This window comes from Macrosteles quadrilineatus, unplaced genomic scaffold (genome assembly GCF_028750875.1).
Source record: "Macrosteles quadrilineatus isolate MER2022 unplaced genomic scaffold, UCM_ALF_1.0 Scaffold_2__2_contigs__length_208266976, whole genome shotgun sequence".
Taxonomy (NCBI): Eukaryota; Metazoa; Arthropoda; class Insecta; order Hemiptera; family Cicadellidae; genus Macrosteles; species Macrosteles quadrilineatus.
The window spans coordinates 166,907,363-166,935,050 of NW_026542595.1; the positions used below are offsets into that span (position 1 = coordinate 166,907,363).

Genomic DNA, 27,688 nt, shown 5'->3' on the forward strand with positions numbered 1-27,688 from the left:
ATTCTCTTCATACTCTTAAAGGTTGTTGTCCAATATGCCAAGAGTAACAGAACCATTCTTTCACTGAAAACCATACAATCATACTTCACTTAAACCAGCTGAAAACCACTTCTGGTTCTGATATTAACTGTAACCTGATAAAATATTCAGAATTAGCATTGGACACAAGAAAAGGTTCTCATCAACACAATACACTATAAATAACTGGTTTATTTACACTACATTAAAAAATTCAATTTGTTTCAAACATAATTTTCGTAAAACTGCCAAGACAAAGTTGTGACACAAGTAAATAATTTTAAACGTTAAACGTTACAAATACATGAAAAACTCACTCTGTTAAATTCACACTACCTAAAATGTTTTTTAAGTCAAATTAAATATTACATCTACTAAAATTTAACACAAAACACATGATATAAAATGAGTTTTAAAAATAATAATAAATTAATTAATAGTGAATAACAAACTAGATGTGTGTTCAGTTTTTGACACAGCTCTAACCTCAACTTGGAACATTCAACATTGGCTAGGCAACGGGAATTGTCCTTAGCATGGGTCGACTAATTGGCAACCCAAAGTCATCAGAAACTTGTCAATAAGTTTGATATATTTTGTCTATATAAATGTAGATTTTAAAAGAACGGTAATAAAAAAATGTAAAAAAATTACAGACCATTGATCCAAAATAACCTTAGTTTCCAACCATTGATTAACCAAAGAATAAGTTATACAAAACGGCTTAGCTGTATTTTCGGTAGAAGTTTTTCTGTATTGTAGAGGATTTTAACTTAAAAAAGGATAGAAATATAAAACCAAGACTAGACAGATCCCTAAATATTTGGTCTGCGGCATCATAGACAAATAAAATAAATATAGACCATCAGCTGTGCTGCGGTTAGCATACAGCGCACCACCGTGTGGCGGTTCTGGCGTCCACCGTTAGGTTTGCCGTGTAGTTACGGCACACACTGCTGCAACGTCTGCTGGTTACATACAGCTCCTGCGCTCCTCGCCTGCAGCGGTGTGCGCCGTAACTACACGGCACTCCTAGCGGCGAGTGCCGGAACCTTCCTTTAAGAGTCTATATTTATTCTATTTGTCTATGGCGGAATTTAGCAGTTGACTTGGTTAATATGGTACAGTAATGACAATTTTTACTAACAAAATGATAGCATACTTGAATTTCGTGCCTGAGTTTTGCATGGGAACCTATATAGAAACCATTTAATAATAGAAACAAAGCTTATTTTTCTCCTATTTGCTACTCAGAGCCTAGCAGACTCTTTTTAACAGTTTTACTGTTTTCAGACAACACCTATTTGGTCTTGTTTCATTACTAATTGTTCACATAGGTCCTTGAGTTACAACTCAAATAAGAGCTACAAATTTTGTTGTTAAAATTGTAGCTTAAAAGAAATGGCTTGTATTAAAATGTGTACTACATGACACAGCTGTTAGCACAATAAATTGGAAAATAACATAAAATACTTGCTTAATTTTGTTTTAACCATATTCTAAAGTCTAAAGAGTTCAATTATTTGCTAGAACGTGGCATTTTTTAGGAAATGTTAAATCATCTATTCAATAATATATATCAAGTAAATAATTATTTACAATATAAACACTTTATCACAGTCCGAGTGTTTTTTTTTTATTGGAGGCCTGACAATAGAGAAATACCAAGAAGGGAAAAGATCAGCGAAACAGTCTGAAACATATGAATCTTTGTAAATAAACACCTAACAGAGCCATGGTGGTTAATTTGGATGATTTTCAAACTCTCACAACATGACTACAATTTTAAACTTAAATTTAAGACGTTTGGATTGACTCAACAATTGCTAAGGATTATCCACACTAATTTCATGTTGTGGAAGATTTAAAAGTGACATAAATCAACAAAACTCAAAACTGTAGCCTATCTATATAAATAAAATTAGAGTTTTGTCTGTACATTGCTCAGAATCATAAACTTTTAGGTTATTTTTACGTGTTATACATTAGAGAAACCGAAACAAGTCTCATCTAAATTTCTGTCTGTCTTCCAGTCTGTTACGACCCAAGAGACATTTTACGCGGCCTACTCCTGAAAAACGAGAGTACATATCAAGTTCCAAATCATTTTAATGCATTCACTGGATTGGCGAGATTGTCTTTAGCCATTAAAATATGGCGTCACCACTTTGTAAATAAAATAACGGACGTTTAAAAACCCAATTTTGTGCGATTTTTGTAAAGTTTTCTCCCAATGTTTAGCACATATTCTTCTATGAAATAACGAACAGCTGTTCAAATCAAGATTATTTCTTCTAGCTGTCACTGATATGTTTACATTGAATGTTGTTTACAAATACCGCAACCATTTCCGATCACGTTTTGAAAGCAAATCCAAACCAATTAAGATTAAAACGTTTTTCCTTACATAACGGATTTAATTAATCGCAAGTGCAATAATTTGTAGGGTAACAGTAAATGAAAATAGAGATTCTTTGTGCATAAAATTGTTCTTGAGTTTTGATAACCGGGAAATAGACCTTGAATCAGTGTTGTATATTGCTGGGAAACTTACATTTTTTAAATGAGCGTTTTCAGTCAAGACTCGGCACACGACCGACGCGCGTCTACTTGTCCATAGTAAAAATAAAAGTCGGCCTACCGTGTATTTATGTTTTATTCGTTATGTGTATAAGTGTACAGATCCTGTATGTGTTTCAAAAACTCCGAGACGCACCTAATGGGGAAGCTCAAGACCTTATATTAGGACTGATGATGGCGATTTAATTTCGCCGAAATGCATCTCCTGTAATAGGATACATTAGGAACGACCGGCGGACACAGGTAATTTAGCCTTTTATTGATTGTCATACCGATCCGGAACAACAACAAACGACATAAAATGAAGTTATGTATAATAAATAGTTTGGCCAGCATATCTGAAAATATGCAAACCAACTACTGTTCATCATATAAGAAGGTTTCAACTGATACTATAAGATCCCCGTGCGTAGAACGGGTACACAGCTAGTTTATTTATATAATTAATTTTGACTGAACTTTCAGATTACAACAGAAAATAGCAATATTAAATCCGTACAGATAAAAATATACCCACTAAAGCAATTAAATGTTATATGGATGTTCATAAATGATAACGGAAGAAAGCATAGTTTTTTAAAGTCTTTGATCACATCCTTGGATGCTAATCTCTAACCTGGAATGCTTTTGCACACAACTTCAAGAGAGACCTGCCTTGAGGATCGTAGCAATATGTCATGGCCAAAGCCATTGGTTATTGTCGGGGTTTGATAATGGGTCTTTGGGAATTGAAGCCACGCAATCTACCCCTAGACCAGCTTGATAAGCTTATTTATCTATTAAAGCTGATGCTTCTCGGGCATCAGTAAAACGGTGTTTACTTATACGAGAATGCAATGACCAATGCTTAAAACATATTTAATTTTTACTGTCAATGATTTTGTCTAAGAGAACTACGTAATTGCACAGTATAAGAAGTCAGTACTGAGGTGCAAGTGACAGTCTGGCAAATATGTTCCCAGTATGGTCAGAGGATCCTAAGGGTCACCCCCTGAGTATGGGCATGGAACTAAAAAGCCATTTAGTTTCATGATTTTTGACCATGGAATATGTCAAAAATATTCAGGACTAAAGAGTACGACTTTGAGATTCCTTACAAAGTGGCCTGGCAACAGGACAATCTTAAGATAGGCAAAACATTCCTGGTATTTTAAACAGGTGGAAGTCGGAAGGATGAGAGTTCGGGATTGAGGTTTATGGTAACAAAACCAACATCTCCCTTGCCCTGGGAAGCACAGTGACGGTTTTTTTTCAATTGGAGGCCCTGGTGATAGGTGAAAACCATCCTTGACAAGAGTTTGAGAAAGGGGAAATTATACTGATCATCTCAGACCGCCAAGCTGCAACTAAGGTGCTGGGGTCTTGAGTGACAGAGTCACAAACAGTAAAGGGTGGTAAAACACCCTCAAAACGCTAGCTAAGTAGAATCGAATTAAAATAGCTTGGGTCCCTGGACACTCGGGGCATGAGGGGAGTGAGAAAGCTGATGCATTGGCCAGGAGGGGGGGAAAATAACAGCTTGCAGGGCCAAATCCTGAGGTACCCTGATTAGTTCTGGAGTATCCAAAGTCCGAGACTGGGCAAAGGTCTGGAAGGCAGAGGCTTAGAGGATCAACACAGGACTAAGGACTTCGAAAACACTAATAGACCCCTCAATGAAAGATTGGAAAGGCTTACGCTTACTGAGCCTAAAGAGGGGGATATCAGATTACTAATAGGGATGCTAACTGGGCATGGACCTATTAGGAAACACCTTAGAACCATAGGGAGGTCACAGACAGACCAATACAGGATATGCAAAAATGAGGTGGAAACCTCTGAACACTTATAACTGGACTATCCGGAGACGGCCCAAAAAAGGTTGAAATCACTGGGAAGGCCGAAATTGGAACCTATCGAGATGAGGAAGGAAATTGGGCATCTCACAGCTCCTAGGCTTTGCCAATTGTCAGACTGAGTTGAGGAGTGCTACAATAAGTTAAAAGGCTGAAGTAGCAAGGGGTAGATGAATACCTCAAACCCTCCCCCCCCCCCTAAAAAAGGGTGTAGTCCCTTGCAACTGCTACAGTCGACAGTCATACTTCACAGAAAAGGTGAATATATCACAGTACTCGATCATCCGCAATAACGGTAGGATAACCAATGGCTAGATAATCAGGACTCATCAGCAAAAATTAAATTTGTACCACATTTCTTATTAGCGAAGTACCTCACAGTAAAGTTCACTCAATCCCTTCTAAAAATTACAGTTTTATATTTTAAAACATCAAAGCTTATCTGTATTGTTATACGCAAGTCAGGTGAAACAAGAAAACACAAATACTCTTTTAGCTCCAACCTGTATATTTATTTAATGGGAACACATCTCCCATCGCGGCATAGAACAAGTTTTCAATACAGAAAATCACAAAAAAAACAAACCTAGAGAACTGTACTGTAAAAAAAATTAAAATTCTAAGTAAATATAATCTGGTTCTATTCTTTTGAGTTTTTGTTTGTTATCTTTATGGATTTTGTATTTCTTGTTTTTCTGCTATACACTTTTTATGGGGTTTTTATTTTGCGAATTTCCTACTTAGTCTGAGTTTGTGTACTAATCTCGTTAAGTTTTATCATTTTTTTCACCAGAGGACGCAATCAGTGTCCACATGCTGAAACATTTTGAAAGACGTTTTTAGATAGGAAACGTCTGCAAAAGCCCCTCAACAACATAAATCCCCCATAAATGAATTAAAAACAAAGAAGCACACTGTATATTGCACCTACCTTGAGTCCTACGATGGTGTACATTGAGGTCTCACTCCATCAGCCTCTTCGTCAGAGCTGTTGGAGGTAGACGACACAGCTTGTCCTGGACTGCTGCCAGGTTCACCCCCCTCTCCTTCCCCACGAGTGGTAGAGGTATTCGGAGCACCCTGGGGAGAATACTTGTTTAAAGAACATTTACAAGCTATTACTATCAAGACACAGCTCGGTGTACACTAGAGTCCCAGTAATCTCAAATACTTGGGACCGCATTCGCGTCAGAAATACAGAGAAATACAGTGAAACTGCATGGAAAAATAAAACTAAGTACTTTTATGACAGACTATTTCTCCCACAATCATAAAAAAACCACTATGATCATCACAAATTTTTTGCTATAATTTTCTTAGTAGAACAATTCGACCATAAAATGGTATTAACAAATGCCATCAACAAATGGATGTTCAGATATGGGCTATTGACAATTATGTATAGTTCACTGACTTTTTTCTGGTCATAAAAATTCACAAACAATTCAACGGTTCTCCAGTTTCCCAGTTGGCTGGACAGCCAAAGTGATTAGTGATTACAGAACAAATTGCTTTGTTTTAATTTAAATACAGTAAATTTTCTTCCTTAACACGTTCAGTGCGGGCTTCATCAATTGATCAATGTGTCGCGAATATGCTCCTATCGGCTTACATCTATTGATGTAGTCGCGCCAATTGAACTACACCATTGCTCTGGGAAACGTTATAATCGTTGCCAGCCTGTAGCTTAGAATGCGAGCTTTATTCTAGTATAGGTTGGTACTAAAACCACGTCTGGCAATGCTTTTGTCCCGGTTTCGGGATTTTCTCTCTTTGAGCTACATTACAAAGAATATGGCTACACTACGGATTCAGGCAGTGCTGCTACCATTGGGTGTTTGAGTGTACTACTTTCACAGACTGAAATAATGGAATGATATTGAAGAGCGCCTGTTTGAAGGTATGCCCAACTGAACGTGTTAACCCTTTCAGTGCTATGAAACGATATATCGTTGTTTTAAAAAAACCCTAAGGGATATAGAGAGGGAGGTTATTTAAAAAAAAAATAGCAAAACGGCCATTGGTGACCTGCATGTTCATAGGATACACTACCAACCACTTAGCTAAAAGATTCGCCCAATCCGATGATTTCGAGGTGTATGTCTAAACCAAGGATTATGAACACCTCACTATGCCCCAGTGGTTGTAGTATATCGCTACAAACACACAGGTCACCAATTATTTGCCACACAGGACGGGATTCGAACCCGAGCAGACGAATGCCACTGGCCAAGTGACACACGCCCTAGCCTTCTCGGCTATCTGTGCTTGAAGACTGGGGAGTCAAAACCCGGTATTTAAGCTGTCGCCACCGATTGCGAACAGATGGCGCTGCAGATGGTTGTTCAATGCGTTACTAGGTAGCAGCACGAGCTAGTCACGGACTATTTAGATTTAGATGCAATCTTTTAGTTTTAGTAGTAGTAAATGTGTTCCTGAGACTTTGCTGCAAAACATTAGTTTCCCTAAAATTGCTATATTACAATAACCTCGTCCAACTAAATCAGGGTTAAATTCAATATTACATTGTAAACTATATGTCTTTTGATTTTGTGAGATTTCGGTTTCAAATAATGCTATCAGAACATAAAAATTTATAGGAAAACCAGGAAAATTACAACAAAAACTAAGTTTTATTTGATGTTTACTACAAATACCGGGATTTATCTTTCTTATATATTTTCTTATTGTGTTATTATTCAAAATTAGCCTAATTAATAAAATAGTGACAACATGACAGTTAAAATTCAACAACGGGTAATGGAATTAAAAGGCAAAAAAAAAAAATCTTACAAAATATGAATTATTGGCCTAGCAATGAAAGGGTTAAGGTTCAGATTAGCCAGATCTATTACTTTGATTACACACAAGCATCGTACTTAATTTCAATAACTAGAATATAAGTAGGCCGAAATAAATAAAAAATGAGCATTAATTTAAAAAAAAAATGCACTTTCAACAGCTGTTTATATGAATAAACTATAAGTTTTATACAAATTACTGTGTGTGATAGAGACGTACCCTTATTCGCTCGAACCGCTGTATCTGCTGCCATAGCCATCTCATCTGTCGGTGGCCTCGCTTCTTCGTAAACAAAATAACAAACCACCAAAAACCCAATTTTGTTCGATTTTTGTCAAATTTTCTCCCAATGTTTACTATTACATTACATTTTAGCGAATTTCCCATATAGGGAATAAGCTATTACCGTAGTACTCATGGTAAGACCTGGACCCGGGACCGATTTTTTTTTTCGTTTTGAGGTCCCTAGAGGCCAAAAACACCATCCGTTCAAATTCATATATATATATATATTTATATATATATATATGTGTGTCCGTTAGCGCGATAACTCGAGCAAAAATGATCCGATTTTGATGAAATTTGGTACAAACGTGTAAACCTACGTTTATTCGAACGAGTTCGCGAACCAGCATGATCGGACCATGGGAACAGGGGTTTATGGGGGCTTTTATGGGGTAAAAATGAGTTTTCCCTATTTTTGACCCAAAAAACATAAAATTTTGAAATTTCTTTCCAAACTATTTTGTAGAGCTTAAAAAAACAAATAATTTAGTATATTGAAGCGTTATAATGCGCCTAATGGTTACGGAGAAAATTCCAAAAAATTGTTAATTTAAAATTCCCATGTTATTCTTATGGAGAATAAGTAAACCGTTGTAGTGTGCTTGTTTATTAACATATTTTGCCCAAATTTGGAAAATGTTTTTATTTCTTACTAACTATTAACATTTTACATTAAAAAAAACACTTTTACCCTCCCTGTTGCAGCAAACCTAAGTATGTGTTAAACTGATTCTATTTAAATAGGGAATAAATGTGATATTTTTAAGGAGACATTTTAGTCTAAACTCAATCAGGCAAATGGAAATTCGCTTAGTCTGCAGGTTTGCTGCAGCGGGGGTATTATGTAATAACGATCAGCTGTTTGGATTAGTTCTCACTTCTAGCTGTCACTGATATGTTTACATTAAAAGTTGTTTACAAATACCGCAACCATTTCCGATCAAGTTTTGTCAGCACATCCAAACCAAGTGAGATTAAAAACGTTGTGCCTTACTTAACCGGTTTAATTACGCAAATGCAACGATTGTTCTTGAGTTTTGATAACCGGGGAAAATACCGTGAATCAGTGTTGTATTAGTGCAAGGAAACTTACATTTTTTTAATCATCGTCACCAATACCGTAGCTTACAAAGGTTTCCACTCATTGACGGCGCTTCAAGGACAGTTGTGTAAAGTGCAAAGTAAAAAATCACGACTGCAGTGGGTGATCGTGGATGTTGCTGGGATCTTGGAAGATCTTTCTGATTTCGCTGTGATCGTACCGTAACAGAGGTTTAACAGATGTAGCTAAACTCGCTTTTCCAATGTGTCACTTTTGGTATCTACTTACTTACATTTCGACAACAATATCGGTACTTTTCCTACTTAGGAAATAAAACTACAAACCTACAAAACCCCGAATTTGTGCGTTTTTTGTCACATTTCCTTCGAATGTTTGCTAGATATATGTACCGATTATCGTTTAGAGATTACGTAATCTTAAGAAACCTTTGTTTGGATAAAGTTGGTTTCTTCAAACTGTCATTAATATGTTAACATTGAAAGCTGCTTACAAACAATGCTATTAATAGGAAATTACTTTGATTTTCGAAAACTAAAAAAAAAATTTAAACCAAAGAAGATTAATAACTTCGGTACCGGTACTGCACCACATCAAGTGAAAGTTTTTTCTTTAGCAAACCATAGTGAGTTTTCAAAGCTTTACGTTGTTTACGTTACATGTTACATGTTTTGTGGCCTGTGTGTATTTATTTATTTATATAATTGCCAACTGATTTACACCTATAATACAGTTTGATTAGAAGGACAGTTTGAATTAGTCGTAAGTACTACAGTTCTTTTCTCAAATGTAAACGTTGGTTTTTGGTACCGGTACTGCTACTTATCCTTAGAACCGGTGGTAGCAGTACCGGTAAGAATAATCTTTACATACAAACACATCACTATTTTCACTATTTATTTATAAACACTGCACATTATTGCTTATTAAATTTAATCGATGTCTTACTGTATAATTTTTGGCGTTTTCTGTCTGGACTCCAAAATGTTGTGTAGACTCAATTCTGTATTTGTGAGTGTATGTCTATTGGTAAATGCATTACTGTAATGTCCTTATTTTTCGTAAAAAAGACAAGAGCACCATTGTTAATAAAAATTTCAACCCGAAAAAGTGTGCAGTAGTGAGGTTGAGGTAGTGTTTTAACTACTTTTAACCAGTGTGGAAAGTAACTTTCAATTACAGGCCTACCTTAGGGCTATGCCTCATAGATCTATACTGTAAAGCAATTCCTTTCATCGTTAGATATAAAATATGGACTAACACGATCGGGTGACATTTAATTGTGAAGCATTAGTTTTGGCTTTGAAACTGTGAGATATTGTATTTGAGAAGGTTTATATGTATTCCTAAACAGTTATCGTTTTGCCATCATATCTGGAAAAATGCACACTAAATATGCAAACCAACTCCTGTTCTGAATATAAGGTGTTAACTTACTACAAGATTCCCGTACGTAGAACGGGCAAACAGCTAGTAAACTATAAGTTTTATACAAATTACTGTGTGTGATAGAGACGTACCCTTATTCGCTCGAACCGCTGTATCTGCTGCCATAGCCATCTCATCTGTCGGTGGTCGAAGGGATCGGACGTTCGACTTCGGTAATGCTCACGATTACCTTGGTTCCCTATGACTGTCTGAAACATTCAAATCCGAATATTTAATTTTTACAAAAAATGTTTGCCCAAATAGGCCTACTATAAAATATATTGGGACTAATGTTGTGTGAGCGTACTGTATGTGTGTTGGCACAGAGGATCAAAATTAATATATTTTATTATTGATATTGATTGATTGATTGTGGTTTGTCTCAACAATAAAAGTGGAGATCAGTGTATTTTGTAATGTTAAATAATGTTATGACATGACAAAAAAAGCAAGACATACTAGGGTTTAAATATGTTTTACCACAACCCATATATGTATCTCGTGTGCATTTAAATCTTTTGAGTGGGCTTGAAAACTAGCCTAGCAGCATATAAAAATTCATGAATGTGAAAAATTATGAATTGGAACTTCATTTAACTGAACTAAGATATAACTTTTATAGGTTTAAGTGGGAGGATAAATACCTCAAAACCCCTGCTTTGAACCAGAGGCTTCAGACCTCGGATCTTTTGCCTTCTGGGATTTTCCAAAGCCTGCAAAATGAGAGTGAACGTGTGCCGAAAATTGTCTACATGATTCACTACTAATTGCATTGTAGTGATGTGGTTCTGTTATACAATGTGAGTGTATAGTGCACAAAAGTGTATCACTAAATGTGACGGCAAATATTGTACCTTCTATGACTGCAAACCTTTTTTTTCTGGATTAAAATTATAATTTTTCATTTATTGGTTGGACGAGCTAGAGTAAGTGAAATATTCTAATTATTCTACAGATTTTGAGTTTATTGTGCCAAAGTGGTCTCTTTCCGATTACGGTTTTTAACAGAAAGACGTCCCTGACACCTATACATACAAGAGTTCGGCAGTCTCAATATCTTTTGTAATCACAGTGAATAGTGTAGACCAAAATCAGAACAATGCATAAGACTGTTTTTAAATGGTTTACTTTAATCAAAAACTTCCTACAAAATTGAGTAATTTTTTTAACAAACGTTTAGAACTGTTTGTAACAGGTGATCAGGTTAGTAAGAATAGTGTCAAATAATTTTGTGGAATCTTAAAAAGCAATTTAGCAAAAGCCATACTTACAGATCTAAGCCCCTTCAGTGTCGGCTCTTGTTCACAAGACGGCACCCAGATCTTGATGTCGTAGTCCAATCCACTTGTAGCAATGATGGGAACTTGGGGATGTGGTTCCAGACAATTCACCTGAAAGTTAAAAACAATGGTAATTTTCATCACCGAAAAAAAAAAAATGGTGAAAGAGGTTCTTTTTGGTATGCAATCATGTTTTACAAGCGAGGCGACGGTTAAGTACCAAAAAGACACTTTCGCTCCGTGTGATGAACAACTGTTTTCATCATACTGTGGAAATAACCTTCTAATGGTTACAAAATTATACCAAATAATTTAAAGTGATACAAAGTCGTCATCAACGTATATATTTCTGTTGTTTACAAACATAACTTAAAATCGGTTTTATAACATTTTTAATGTGCCATAAACAAATTTTGAGGTTAGCGAGCCAAAAAAAATTACCATATGTTTTTTCTGTCCTCTATTTGAAGTTACCCAAAAACAATTATTTTTTGTGGACAATTTAGAAAACTAAAAACGGCTTGTTTTCCGGTCAGAATGATGATACTTAAAATAGCAGCATTGAAATATTGGAGTTAAAGTGAAAAGAAACACTTAGCCTACAATATTATAATGTATATCAAACTTAATTAGAGCCATCTACGATTGCATTAATTTACTCTGTTGAAAGGCTATTTTCACCTAAAATTTCTTAAATTTCACTAAGAAAAGATTAAACACCAACCATGTAATCTTTCCTATCATTTTAGTGCTGCCTGAGTTTTCCTCAAACTTAACACATTTCACTATAAATCATTTTACTGGCAGACAAAAATTACTATTTGTACTAGCTTAATAAATACAATGTAAGGATATTTTAAATTCTTAAATTTTTTATTTTTCAAACTTTAGTAACTAGAATAATACATTTTCTAATTTATGTGCTCAATGCTCTTCTAAAATTGTTAATCATTGTATTGATTTAAAATTTTGACCTGTGATATTTTTATTTCATACAGTAGAGCATTCTACTTGGTATAGCTGGGATAAGAGATATTAATAAAATATAAAATGTTTAAAATGAAATGTTTGCCTTTATTATCTTTTTAGTGGGGAGAGCAGATGTACTACTGTAGGATCAATACAGTATCACACTCACAATATTATAGTCGGAGAAATATAGGATATGACCTTAAAAAAATTGCAAGAAAACGTTTTATGGTTTTATTTTGTAGAGTTGGGTTTGTAGAATGACATACTAAAAGTTGCCAAAAATCGGTGCACGAGAAAACCACTAAAATCACAATTTAAAATGGCGGCTTTTTCCAACATTGGACAAATTAAAAAAACATATTTCACATGCAGTTATGCACATTTTTTGAGATATTGACTTGGGACCACCGCCTGTATTTATTGGGTGGTTAGTACTTCATTTTGATAGGGAACATTTTTTTGGCCGCCATCTTGGATCCGCCATATTGGACATAGATAATTTTTGTTTATGTAATGATAGTGTTGTGACACATCATTACCAACTACATTTGTACACTGATTTCAATGCCGAAATCCGTTTTTAAATATCTTTATTCATTTAGAAGATATATTCAAACGAAAACTCTCCACCATACATTTCTTATGGACGTTTCGTAGTTTGATAATTGTTTTAAAATTATTTTTCTTATATCTCCAGTTCTTATTGACGCTTGTAGTTCGTTCTAGGCTTAAAATATTCAGTAATGTAAGGGCTTTCATTTGAGCTCTTGATCATTAAAATCAGACGAGTTAAAGACCAGCTACGAACCTCAGAACAATATTAAATTTAACTTTTTAGAAATATATTTTTATTAAAAGATTTATAACTCGGGTTGTTAATACGACACCAAGTTCTTTCTGGTCTCAAATTACTCAGTAAATTACTCAGTAATGTTTGGCTGTAATTTTATTGATCATTAAACAAAATCTGACAATTTTAAAATGAGTCATGGATCATAAACATTAAAATGTATTTATATTGAAATTTGTCTTTAGTTAAAGACGTATATCCCCAATTCTAAATAACTCCCAAAACTCTTTATAGTCTTAAATAATTCGCCAAATTATTGACTTTTAATTAAGCTATGGATTACTTTCCGGGAGTTATTAGGGTTGGGGATATATGTCCTTAACTAAAGACAAATTTCAAAATAAATACATTTTAATGTTGAATTAAGAACCATGACTCATTTTTAAATTGTCAGATTTTGTTTAGTGATTAATAAAATCAAAGCCAAACATTCACTGAGTAATTTGAGATCAGAAAGAACTTGGTGTCGTATTAACAACCCGAGTTATAAATCTTTTAATAAAAATATGTTTCTAAAAAGTTAAATTTAATATTGTTCTGAGGTTCGTAGCTGGTCTTTAACTCGTCTGATTTTAATGATCAAGAGCTCAAATGAAAGCCCTTACATTACTAAATATTTTAAGCCTAGAACGAACTACAAGCGTCAATAAGAACTGGAGATATAAGAAAAATTATTTTAAAACAATTATCAAACTACGAAACGTCCCTAAGAAATGTATGGTGGAGAGTTTTCGTTTGAATATATCTTCTAAATGAATAAAGATATTTAAAAACGGATTTCGGCATTGAAATCTGTGTAAAAATGTAGTTGGTAATGTGTGTCACAACACTATCATTACATTGAAAAAAAATTATCTATGTCCAATATGGCGGATCCAAGATGGCGGCCAAAAAAATGTTCTCTATCAAAATGAAGTACTAACCCCCCAATAAATACAGGCGGTGGTCCCAAGTCAATATCTCAAAAAATGTGTATAACAAATGCATGTGAAATATGTTTTTTTAATTTGTCCAATGTTGGAAAAAGCCGCCATTTTAAATTGTGATTTTAGTGGTTTTCTCGTGCACCGATTTTTGGCAACTTTTAGTATGTCATTCTGCAAACCCAGCTCTACAAAATAAAACCATAAAACGTTTTCTTGCAATTTTTTTAACGATCCCTATGTAAGTTTGTTTAGTTTGCTTGGACTATTACAATCAAAGCTGTAATAGCTAATAACAATAGAAAATATAATATGTTTAAACAAATATGACCATCAAAAATACAGTACTAGACCAGCTGTTTCCAAAATCTGCCTATTTCAAACTAAATTTTGGAGAATCTTTCAATGCACTAAAATGTTGCAGCAACATTGCCATCCTCTCTCGTAATCGCGACCATAACACCAACATCTTTCACAACCACAGCTGCACGAACGTAGATCAAAGTCGCAATGTTTTTTGCTGATGATACGTTGATATTATTTTTAAAATCTGCTTAATCAAAATTCCCGCTAAACCAAACCGGGTTCGGTTTTAGTTGGTTCTGAATAGCAGGACTCTACTATAATTACAGTTACTCACCACTCCGTCCTCATCTCCCCTCATCCATTGCACAATTGCCTCTGTACTCTTGTCCCAGAAGAAGATGTTGCCACAGTCCGAACCTGAGACTATAAACTCACTTCTGGGTCCGAAGAAGTTCACACCTTTGACTGAAAACAAAACACAAAAATATTTTGAAAATCTTAAATAGATAATTAATTTGTGTTCACCGTAAATGTTCAATTGAATCAACCATGAAACAGAGTTATTTACTCTACCAAAAGTAAAATAAATGTATATAACAGATGGCTTTTGGCCTTTCCATGGGGGAAAGTCAGATAGTATTTAAAGGACCCAATTAGGACGAGTTCAAGTTGTAACTTTGAATTAAATTTCAGCTTGCATTCACCGGGAACAACATAGACCTGCCGTTCTTTCCTAGACTTTGTGTAAGTTTCTTCTAAACTCTATCCCTTTTTGGACAAATAATGAAAGAGGAAAAATCTTAACTCTCCCCAAACTTGAAAAAGTTTGTAAAATGAAAAAGATAGATTTAATGCCTGGCACTTGTAAACTATTAAAAAAACAAAATAAATGACCTCATAGTGCATGGACGAATCAGCCATTAGCTTGAATTAGTAAAAATGTGTGTATATTCAATAGAAATGAGTAATTTACATCTACATCAGCACAATCTATCGGTGGCTCACATCAAATACTAATGATCTTCATAAAAAAACTGGTGTCAACTTTAATATGGGGATTGAATGTCTAGTTGTATCAATAGTAAAGATTTAGATTTTACTTAAAATTTTAAGACGTGATTCTACGTTACCTGTCATACTGTTCCGATGTCCCTCGTATTTATGCTGGTAGTCCGTGCCTGGTGGAAGTCTTGTGTCGAAAAGGTAAATGTCATCATCGTTGTATGACCCGATCACTTCTGTACCATTACAGTTGAACACGGCGCAAGTTACATGCAGCAGCGAATCTGACTTTAACTGAAAATCATTACAGATTAGAAAGGTCTATTTGAAATTATTGCAAACATGTTTGTAGAAACTTCATTAAAGATAGTATTGGTCATTCAAAACATACAGGTAATTTAATAAATCGAAATAAAAAAGTATTACGATGTTAAAATCGTCTGTGGCAATAAGCCGAGATTGTTCAGACTCCACAAGAGCTATAAATAGCTAGATCTACTCCACAAGAGCTATAAATATCTAGATCTATCAATTTCAATGAACACTTTTAAACAGTAAAGCACATTACTTGCTATTTTGGATAAAATTATTTCTTAGTATGTATATATTTATTGTCAAATACAGGGTGCAGATGCAATTTTAGGACTAACTCTTAGCATTTTCTCTCTAAACTTATTCGTATAGGAACTCCATGGCGCAGAATGTACACTGCATATCATGTTTTCTTAGTTTTAACACGCTGTAACTCCTAAATGAGTAAAAAATGCCAAGAATAAAAACGTATGAATGGAATTTAATTCCTAAATAAATCATAAAATATGGGGTCTTCCATAAGAAAAATCAAAGTTGGCTTTTTCAACTCGACCAAAATTTTAAAAATAAAAAAATCCAAAGGAGTTACAATTTTACATTTTTGATATCTCTTATAACTTTCGAATAAAACAGCTGGCACACTAGCACACTTATATCAAGCACCCTGTGTATATTGTTTTTTTTTTTTTTTTGTAAAATAAATAAACTTTCTTACTTTCAGTTTATTCCCTCCCGATATGCGGCCTTTTGGCCATTTTTACGTTATTTTACCAATAAGTTAGTATACTGAGTTGCTTATAGTTGGAACAAAATGCTTACCCGAATGGGAAAAAGTCTGCCCTAGCATAACAAATAGAAAAGCTTTACACTACGCATTCAAAGTAGAATATTTCGCGATTACTGACCGCATTTTAAATGTAGAGGAATTCAGTTGGAAAGAAAGAAATAGTAGAACCAAATTTCTCTTTGTTAGAATTTTAGTTTTTGTACTTTACTGAGAAAGGCACTAGACAGACTAACATAATCTACCTCTGATCACTTATTCATTCAACTAATTAAACAATTATGACTGTACCAGATGAACAGGGCAGAACTTTTTTAAAGGGACTCCATTCGAGATCTTCCGTCTGTCGTATAGTCGGATGTACTGGTCTTCACCAGTCACAATAAACTCATCGCTGAACGCAGGGTTGCTTTGGATGCTGTACAACCCCACCTTCTTGCTTGCTTCTTTCACAATGGTCACTCTGCAATCATAACATTGGTTATAACAGTACTTTGCAGTTCTGTCATATTTAACTTTTTTGTCAAATTTGACAAGTTCAGTTATTTTATCATGTACTAACAGTATTATTTAATCCAAGAAACACTTTTTCCTTTCCCCCTGGCAGAAAACCAAAGTACTTGTTAAATCTCAATATTATTTAAATAGTGAATAAATATGACTAATTTATGAAAATATTTTAGTAAAAATCTAATCAGACAATTTGAAATTCACTTAGGAGGTTTGCTTCAGTAGGGGTATTTTCCTTAGCCTATTTAATGGGTTTTTATGAGAAAAGCAAATATAATAAGCTTCTCTTTATCTTTTAAACCGTAATGTTTAAGCAATGGGGATTGTACAATTTTGTTTAAAAGTTAAAAGGACTATAACATTTCAAACATTTCATTTGCCTACATTTCAAACTAAATTGTTCATGCTGATTTTTTACAATCAAATTTTTCCATTATTTTATAGAAAAAATTGAAAAAAATGAAAAAAAACTCCAGAGAGACCATGGATTAGTATCCAGATACCAAATTTCATCCAAATCGGACCTCAGGTGTGGTCTGTAGCTATACATTGTAGGCTACATATCCACATTCATACAGACACAACATACACACACTCACACAAACATCACTAACTTCTAACTACCACTCTAACACGGAACTTTTGACAAAAAGAATTCCATACCTTAACACTAAGTATTGTAGGTACATGGGAAGAAAGTAAAAGTCAAAAGTACATTCGACAGTTACTTTTTCTAAACACAAGAAATTTATCCAGTCCAAATTAAATAGACAAAGAAAAGGTTACTACAAACAAACGCATCATATGAGAACTGTGAACTCTTACACTTCAGGATTTTTTGTGAGAATAGCAGATTTACCTGAATGTAAAGAGTCCAATCCAAAACAAAAACACATAACCGTACAATAAACACAACAAATGAACACAATAGCATTAATTTTTGCGTTTTTTGAGCCAGCCTACTCTTATTTGGGTAAGCCTGGCTATCCATAAAAAATCCTACTAAGGCTTAGTGCTCTATATTACATCCTAAACTCTTACCTGTGGGATTTGTTGGAGCGGACATCGTGGCTGAGAATTAGACCATCCTCCCCTGCACTGAGGAACTCATGTGGTGTGTTGGGGTGAATCGCCAGCTTGTGTGTAGGTCGTTGGTGGTGCGCCAACAGCCGAGTGCCTTTACACACTCCCATGCCACTCAAAACGCTCAGACGCACTTGGCCATCTCGAGCGCAAGTTACAATGTGCCTGTCGCCACTCAGTGGCAGGAATTTTGCCTAGAAAATGAAAAAGTACTTTAAAACAACACTTAAAACACCCCCGCCGCAGCAAACCTGCAGTCTAAGCAAAATTCAATTTGTCTGATAGGATTTTTACAAAAAAATATTTCCATAAATTAGTTGTATTTTATTCCCCATGTAAATAACATTAGATTTAATGTCTACTTAGGTTTGCTGCTATGGGGAAGGTAAACAGTTCCTTTTTTTACCAAATTAATGTTAATTAGGCCTGTAGGATTGATTTAGTAAATTTGACAAATATGATCAACATACATCCACAAACAAGCAACTACAACACTTTTCTTTTTTTCCATAAGAATAACACAGGAATCTTGAACAAATAGTTTTTGGGAATTTCCTCAGGAAAATTTAACAACAAAGCTTCACTATAGGCCTACAAATTTATTTATTTTTTTATACAAAATGGCTGTGATGAAAATTGGGCATTTTCATGTTATAAGGGCTTGAAAACCCCATTTTCTCAAAATTTATAAACCCCATTTAATACATTGTACCTATGACCTGATCTTGCCGGTTCACAAACTCATTTAAGTTAATTCAGCGCTACACCTTCAAGCAAAATTTCCTCAAAATCGGACCAAAATTACTCGATTAGGCCTAATCGTGTTCACAGACTCATAGATTTATAAGTCATATACACATAAATTTGAACGAATATTGTTTTTGGCATCTGGGGATATCAAAATCAATAAGTATATCGATCTCGGGTAGTCTTACCGTGCCTCCTATGGTAATAGGTATTCCCCTTAGGGAAATTCGCTAAAATGAAATGAAATTATAAATGACTTAATTAAAGAGACGAAGTTAGAAAACCTCAAACAAGTACCTACTATGATTTGCTGCTACGTGAAGGTAAAAAGTGTTTTTTGAACAAATGTTAATAATAGTTAGTATGTTAATAATAGTAGTATGTTAATAATAGTAGTATGTTAATACTAGTATTAATAGTAGCCTATATGGGATGAAATGAATACATTTGCCAAATTTGATCAACATACATCCATTAACAAGTAGGCTAAACTAGAACTGTTTTTTTCTCCATAGGAGTATAAAAGATGGGAATTAAAATGTACACTGTTTTGGAATTTTCAACAACAAACTTCAAGATCCAAATTAGGCCTTTTTTATTAAGGAAATTGACAGGAAAGCAGGCTTACCTTTAAATAAGTCCATAGAGACACATAAAACATCACAAAATTAAAAGTAGAAATTTTCGTGGTCACTGACCACTTTTTCAACCACTGGAGATTGGAGAAAAAAAAAGAAAAAAAAAAAAAACACACACAACTGGTAGTGTTTTTGTTCTTTGTGGACATCAAAATGCAAAAGTATAGGGAAATTCGCTAAAAAGCAAATTAACTTGAATTTTAACAAGTCAAAAAAAGTGTTCAGTGCAGTAGCGTTGTATGTAAAGTAAAAGGTCACAGCCACAGCACTTCTTCAGAGTGTGGGAAATCATTGTCTTAGTGGCACGAACCAGCTGGTTACCATACAAAATCCAATCGGAATGGCTACAGAATTGCCGGAAATATCTCCTACCCTACCCATTCACAGCAGATAATGAAGCATAATGTAGATTTATTGGTCATCCGTCCTTTGATGTCATAAAATAAAGCCGATAAAGCAGTCTGGGAATGGTTCAATTAGGATACAAGTGATCTTAACCTAATGGAAAAGTTAATGAATGTTTTCTAATACAAAGCAAGATTGGTACAGTAGACTCCCTCTCATCCTGACTCCTCGGGACCGAGGCCAGTCCAGGTAACGGGTTTTCCGGTTAAACCGACGTCCCCAAAAACTTGTTAAAACGGACTGTTTACTGTGATATTCGACTTAAATTTATGAGAGCATTGTATTTAGACACTTGATCACTGGTCTCAAATCTTTCACACGAGAGCAGTCGTTTCAGTACTGCCCACTTCCTGCCGATCTAATCCGGTTAAACCAATGTGCTGATAAAAATTGTCCGGTTAAAGAGATGTCATTTCCGCCGAGTGTAGTCCGGTTAAACCGATGTCCAGTTAAAAGGTGTCCCGATAAGAGGGAGTCTACTGTAGGCTTATTAAAAAAATAGGAATATCATAACAATTTAATAGTTAGGAAGTAACACAAAAATCTTCAAAGAATTACCTGGAACACATTTCCGCTGTGACCGCTGTCAAAGCTCAGTATAGACCTGTCCGCAGCCCAGTCCCACAACACGACTCTCTTATCATCACTGGCGCTGGCTAGTAGTTGTCCAGACCTGGTCGGTAAAGATAAATATTAGTCTTATTTCAGATTTGAACTAGGTTTTTTGTTTTAAACACCAAAAACACTGTTATAGTAGGTCTACAAATTAATTGGGAATACTTATGAATATGATTTAGGCCTGCTACAACTTTTGCAATGAAAGATTAGAACACGACAAAATATTTTCAACCCGTCCTATCGGTGAAATAAAGTTAATTTAAACTAAATATGTCCGTTTAGGTTATTAAAAGAAATTCAAGCACATCCATATAAATCATTAGGAATATTAGATTTAATATAATGTGTAACAGGTTGACCAAAAGTGTACAAGACAAATTTCATCAACAGTAACAGTAGTTGTAACTGATCCAGTAATACATGCAGAAAGGTTAAAGGGTTCTTCATATACAATTACAAGACATCCCATCTATATGGATCAGCTGTCGCCAATTTTTTACTAAAGAAGAATGTAGTTGTGTGGGCCAGTAACAGATTGCGCTAGTGTCTAAAACTCTATTTTGTACCTTATTTTTTGTTACTGACATAGTTACTGGGTCACAACAGTTGCTATAGCTCATAATATGTTATTCCATCAGTTTGACTTGGTAAAAACCATAATGTAATCGGCACAAATCAGTAATTTAGATCAGCGCAATCTGTAGGTGGCTCACATCAACTAAGACGAATTTTATTAAAAACCTGGCTACAACTTTAACATGAGGATGGAATGTCAAGTTGTTGTATGAATAGTCAAAGATATTATTTTGTTACAGTAGAATACCGTTTGGTCAAACTGACAACAATAGAAGGAGTCTTGTCTTACCTGTTAAAATTTAGGCTATTAACACATCCTCGATGTTCGTCTAATTTATACATGAGTTCTAACCGCTGTACTGCATGTAAAGATCCGTAATATCGATGCTGAAATCTTTCTGGACCTTGAAAGCGAGCACTCCAACCTGTTTCCCTGTAAAAGTGACAAAAGTAGAAATAAAAACTATAGGGTACCAGTGAAACTAATGCCTGAAAAATTGATTGATTGAAATTGAAGATGGTTTCAGCATGTCTCCTACGTCTAGATCAACACACAAGAGTAAAATTATTCAATTTTAGTTTTCTCTTAGTCGAGTTTTATTTATGAAATTAGTAAGGCAGTATAGTTATAGTTAAAAATACCTAATAATACAGTATAGCCATAAGTTATATATAATTGTATGCTAACTTAAAGCATACAATTATTATAAATAACTTATGGCTTATTGCTTATAACTCAGCTTTTATGGTACAATATTACTTTTTATCATAGATATCAGTAACACTCTAGGGCTGGCCTAGATTCAAATTAATTACGGTTCATGATTATTAACGATCACTAGCCTAACTATGATGGATGGTTAAAAAAATTTAATATAGCCTAGGCTAAAGTTAGAACTCTTTCATTACAGTGACCTAAATCTTTATTTAATCCTACAAATTATCTAGCAGTTAACTTAAATTAGGCTACTACAACTAATAGGCTATCAAAACTGAAATCTATATACAATCAAGAAGTCAAGAGACAATTTTTCCTGTTCTGTTTATTTTAATTGGTAAGGCCTATGTTTAGAGAAATTTCAACTCAAAAGTTTGTAATAGGCTTACGCCCTATTTTTACAAGTTACCATTTATGATAGAATGGCAGAGTAGAAGGGCAAAAATCTTTTGAGTAGCCTAAGTCTTAGTTCCTATTAGTCTATAGAGTTATCTTAATTTTTGCAAAATGCTAAAAGTTTTAGATGGTTAAATAAAAAAAAAGATGGGTTCTTGATTAGTATGCAGATTTATAAGTTAGTTTTTCAAAGGATGGTTGTTTGCTCTTCACAATCTAACTTAACTTAGCCTATAATATACCAATTTAAACTATGCAACATCTAGACTCTTACCTGCCCACAATTTCTCTCATGGCAAACCACTTGTGTTTAGGCTTACACTTGAGGAGAACTTTGGGTGTCGGTTTGTCGTCTTCGCTGGCTTGACACTCCATCGACAGATTATTACTCGAGTCTGACGATGACCTGGACAGCAAGTGTTGCAAGTGTTGGTAAGGGCCACGAGACGGTAACCACTCAGAGTCATCAGACGACATTGCATCCTCTTCAGATGACTCGTCTGCTCCACTTCTCCGTCGATATTGCCTCCCAACACTCCTTCGTCTTCTGGCAAAACCGACATCGTTGTCAACGGTTGTTTCTGAACTCTCGGAAATCCGTTGATCTGCATTTGATGAGCCTTCAGCGTTTGTTCCTTCACTAGCCTCTCCATCTTGCTCGATTTTTTCGGGTTCTTTTCCTGATGTAGTAGGCCTAAGTGTTTCATTTGCACTACATGCTTCATCATTAGAAGGAATTTGACAGGAATCTTCTATTACTCTTTCAACTAAGCCTACTTCACGTTCACTTTCACCATTTTCTTCATCAGTTTCCTTGGAACTTCCTCCACCTTCAGCATTTGACATTCTGTAAATAGGGAATATAACTTAAGTTTGGTTGAAGTAAGTAGACTGATCAAAAATTTTCCCTATTAGCCTAACTATTTGCCTCAGTTCGAATTTTCTTCAATACCCGGGTAGACTTCCATATCTGTTGGCACATACAACCAAATGTTTTATTGACATGAACAATCCAGTTTTCTCTGGTAGAAGTTCACGACAGAAGGTAAAGATAAAGGTAACCAAATGAGTAATATCGGTTATTCGATTGTTTAATTCGATATATCGTTTGGTCAGTAAGGTTAGGTTAACCTTACCTAACTAACCAAGCGATATACCGAATAATCGATAGGTATATCAATCGATATTAATCATTCGATTGTTTGTGCCAACAGATATGGAAGTGTACCCCAATACCCTACCAAAGATACCATGTTCATTTATTAAAATTTCCTTCTTAAAGTTTTGTTATGTTACTTTTACTTTATTTAGGCTACCTATCTTATTAAGTTAGGCCTCGACAGGGGTACAGTTGCTTAACTAACTGGGATATGCTAATATCCATTGAAACTATCAAATTAAAAATATCGAGTAGTAATCAATATTTTTAACTATGTACCTGAATTATAAAATTTAACGATAATTATTCCGTATAGGTGCCTCCAAACGAATTTTTTTTATTTTGATATCTTACTTTATAGTTTTTTACCTCCTGAATCCAAATATACCATTATTTTTCACAGCTGATGAATATTTCTCAAGATATTGCCGTAATAATATACAACATTACAATAAACAAGGTAGGATGGATGAAATTTACAAGTGGAATATACTATGGGTTAAGTAAACCAACCAGCTGATTGTTTTCAATCATAGTCAAGCAAATGGAAGTGACAACTTTAATTAGCTAACTCTGATTCTGCAATATGAAAATCACCTGATTAAGTTACACTTTTCACTTTCTAAGACCAATAAGTTAATAATGTATTATTGTTACCAGTATTTTATCTTTATTAATGATTTATTGATTTATATTTCGCCGTTTAGAAATTACATACTAAATGGCGCTATTCTAACATAACCTAACCTAACCAAACCTCTAGAATGTGTAAGCAAACTCCTTTTGATGTCAGAAAAGGCATGTCAGGGTGATAGGTCGTGCTTTATGTGAATTGGTGACTGCATTAAGTCCTTTGAAGGTAGGTTAGATTAGGTAAGTTAAAGTTTAGGATATAATGTATCAAGTTGTTAGTTTATGTCGCCAATATAAACTAACAACTCAATACATTATAACCTAAACTTTACCTTCCTAATCTATTTAACCTAACTTCAAAAGACTTAATGCAGTCACCAATTACATATAGTAAATATTAGTAGTAAATATTAGTTTTAAATAATATGTAAATAAATAGTATGTTAATGTGCCTATGACGCAATCTATCCGACATTGTCGGTCAAGGATTAAGGACACAAGTATCAAGTATCAAGTAAGTATCAATTCACATACAGCACGACCTACCACCCTGACATGCCTAAATAAGAACTACATGGGCTGCACTTTACTTGACGTCCTACACTCATTCGATTGGTTTTTCGATTCGATATTTTCATTCGATTCTTTCATTCGATATATCGTTTGGTTAGTTAGGTTAGGTTAACCTTACCTAACTAACCAAACGATATATCGAATGAAGCAATCGATTAATCGATATATCGATCGATATTTTCATTCAAATGAGTGTAGGACGTCAAGTAAAGTGCAGCCACTACATGTAATTAGTCCATCTATATCTCCATAATGTGACGAAATTCCTATTATAGAGAACATTAAGTTATTTGACTACAGAATCACTTGAAATGTTATCCATCCTATCTTCTTTATTGTAATGTTAAGTATGTTTTTACGGCGATATCTTGAGAAATATTCATCAGCGGTGAAAAATAATGGTATATTTGGATTCAGGAGGTAAAAAACTATAAAGTAAGATATCAAAATTAAAAATTTGTTTGGAGGCACCTATACGGAATAAATACCAATTTAACTAGGTAAGTTTAATAGGCTAACCTAACAAACCAAACTTGCTGATAAACTTAATGAAAAAAACCGAATGAAGGTTTACTAATAGAATCGATAGTTTCTATCGATATTAGCATAAGCATAGCCCAGTTAAGAAACTGTAACCCCTGGACAGTATGTTGAAATACCCTAACTTAGACCTAAGAAATTAAGTAAAATACTTAGACCTAGTTATTACCTTGCATTATTTAAAATTTAATTTGATCAGCCAGAAATTTGGGTGGATTGCATTTTAGTTATAGCTCCTTACCCACCAAGAATAAATTAAAGAAAAAACAATGTTTGAAAAATCTTGCCACAATAATTCCCCAAAATACCTAAAACTAAAACTTACTCCTCAGAGGGGGATATGACCACATGACACATTTAATTAAGAAAGAAACTTCTTAAGACCTTAGCTAAGAAAACTATAAGTATAGGCCTAAATATCGAATTCATAAAAAAAAACATTGGTAAAATTAACACAAGATTGTATAGCCTTGCGTTCATTAATAATAAAGCTGAGTATCAGAGTATCACTTACATTTCTCGTTTAGAATCACAATTATTGAAAAATGTATTCTAGGTATACAGGAACCCACAAAATGGGAATTAGAGTCACAAACGTAAATTAAAATAACAAGAAGCAACCTCAATTTCTACATGGATTCAACACAAACAGATGCTGCATCAGAAATGGAAATGCACTTTAGCTGCAATTTTGTTAGCTACTTTGCTTAGCAAGCAGCTTGTTTTGTTTGTTTGCTGTTGCTGCATGCTTCTAAGCAGCTGTCACTGTGTGTGGAGCTGAGGTAGGTGACAGACAAGACAGCTGGTGTGCATCATGAGTGCAGACGCCAGAAAATGCAGGCTAGCACATGGAAAAGAGTACAGTAACCACTAATAACCAGAAACGTCGTTGATTATGGGTTTAAGCATAATGTATCGTATTGCGAACTCGATGGTTCAAGATTAAAATGGTTATATTGGACAAATAATGTCCTCTATTAATAGCATTATACTAGTCTGGCCAATGAAACCATTGATCAGCTACCATCAATCTGTACTTTGTAACACAGTTTCGGGAACAAGATGCCAATTTGTTTTTCGTCCACTCCAGTGTTAGTTTGTATGGCGAAAGAGCGTGTGATTTTATCCTTCACGTATTTCATAAATCTTAACCATTTGGCAGGAGTATATTTTATCTATGATTTGGCTGATGCAAGGAGAAAGCGACGATGGCGGACTTGTGGTGCTGCAAGTTTCTCGAACAAGGTTCGGTAAGGTTTTGAACGGGACAGTCCCGTTTTAAGTCTAAGTTGCTAGTTCTTACACTTATATATTCATGTTCATTTGATATGGGGACGCCACCGCCACCTATATGTGTGTAAATTGTAACCCAAATATGAGTGTAATGGAGTGCGGGGATGCGGAATACTATCCCCCGGAAAACTACCCCCCCAGGTGAAACGTGACGTCACAAAATCTGCCAACTAACCAATATGGAAGTCGTGTCCGCGACTGGAATACTACCCCCCCTAGACAAATCATGCTACGCAATTGTAATTTTAATTCGAGTAATTCTATTGGATAATAGAAAAGTCATGTGGTGAATATAAAACAGAATTTTGAAATGTTACAACAAGTTTGAAGAATGAGCAATGTGCAACGCCTTGTGTAGCTTTGTTACTGACTAAGACCTGATGATTCATTAGTCAGGCCCATTTATTGAAAGCCCAATGATCAGAGACAGCTGGGTCCAGTTTCAAACCATCAAAAAGCTTCACAATTTTCTCAGATCGAACCGGTGCCCTTTGGATTATTAGGTGAGCAATATAACCACTGAGCTGGAAGTATGTTTTATCTATGCTATTGTATACTGTACTTAAATGATAAAGTTTATACTTAATGAATGGTATCCTTTGTTTATTTTTAGAAATTAGAACTGCTGAGTACAGGAATATTTTTTTTAAGTTTTAATATAACCTTTTCTATAGCACAGTTGGGACATACCAGCAGAGTGACATTTTGGACGTTTTATAATTATTTTTTCTATAGAAATTGTTATATTCAAACATTTACAAAATATTTGTAAGTCAACATATAGCGAGGTAAGTTATCAAATAAATAAGTTATGAGCGAAAAACGGATTTCAGTACATAGTGTTTAGCTAAGAATGCATAGCCTAACCATAGCTAGGAATCTGGCTGATAATTTACATCAATATCACTACCTACTTCTTCACGATCATCAACCAGCACTTCAAAACCACTTAAATCTTCTTATAATGCACCACGTATATCACTACTTTTGATTTTTAACACTAAAACAATGATAAACATAATAAAACACATCAGTCATCGGTCCGAGTTTACCTGTTTACCTGTTTACTGTTTACTAATATGCACGTCAGCTGTCTGCTACAATTACGATCGGCTCAGAGAACAAACAGCGCTTAGAGACAGACCTTTAGAAAGCTTAGAATCTAATGAAAAGAAAGATACCTAACTCGATCCAGTTCAATCCGATTCAGTCAGTCATAGAGCCTTCGCCGTAAACGATGTTTGTGCGTCTAAAAATAGACGCGTGACACTACACAAAGTGTGTTGTGCGTCTATTTTTAGAAGCGTGACCTTCGGAGGGTTAAGTTGATTAATAGCTTGTTTTTTAATTTTTCATGGAAAA

The 27,688-nt window shown here is 34.6% G+C and overlaps 1 protein-coding gene across 2 annotated transcripts; it reads right to left on the bottom strand.

Annotated features, from left to right (window-relative positions):
• Window positions 1–223: 223 nt before the first annotated feature.
• On the bottom strand, window positions 224–27,499 carry LOC128985934 (DDB1- and CUL4-associated factor 8-like). Of its 2 annotated transcripts, none has more exons than XM_054405925.1 (13): window positions 27,241–27,499; window positions 22,403–22,975; window positions 21,304–21,447; window positions 20,379–20,493; window positions 17,989–18,224; window positions 16,729–16,900; window positions 15,470–15,635; window positions 14,674–14,804; window positions 11,280–11,399; window positions 10,653–10,721; window positions 10,101–10,217; window positions 5,365–5,513; window positions 224–1,711 (listed from the first exon to the last, which is right to left on the bottom strand). In XM_054405925.1, the coding sequence occupies exons 1-12, from the start codon at window positions 27,252–27,254 to the stop codon at window positions 5,373–5,375; spliced, it is 1,998 nt and encodes a 665-aa protein (XP_054261900.1). In that variant the 5' UTR covers window positions 27,255–27,499; the 3' UTR covers window positions 224–1,711; window positions 5,365–5,372. The 2 variants fall into 2 exon arrangements, with proteins under 2 accessions (XP_054261900.1, XP_054261901.1); XM_054405926.1 differs by lacking the exon at window positions 27,241–27,499 and adding an exon at window positions 25,548–25,737.
• Between the last annotated feature and the right edge of the window lie 189 nt (window positions 27,500–27,688).

Bases quoted from the DNA above. Each gene is read 5' to 3' on its own strand.
- LOC128985934 (XM_054405925.1), bottom strand. The intron at 20,494-21,303 runs GTAAGACAAGAC...TTTACCGACCAG, and splicing joins AATAGCCTAAATTTTAACAG to GTCTGGACAACTACTAGCCA. The intron at 14,805-15,469 runs GTAACGTAGAAT...TTTTGTTTTCAG, and splicing joins ACATCGGAACAGTATGACAG to TCAAAGGTGTGAACTTCTTC.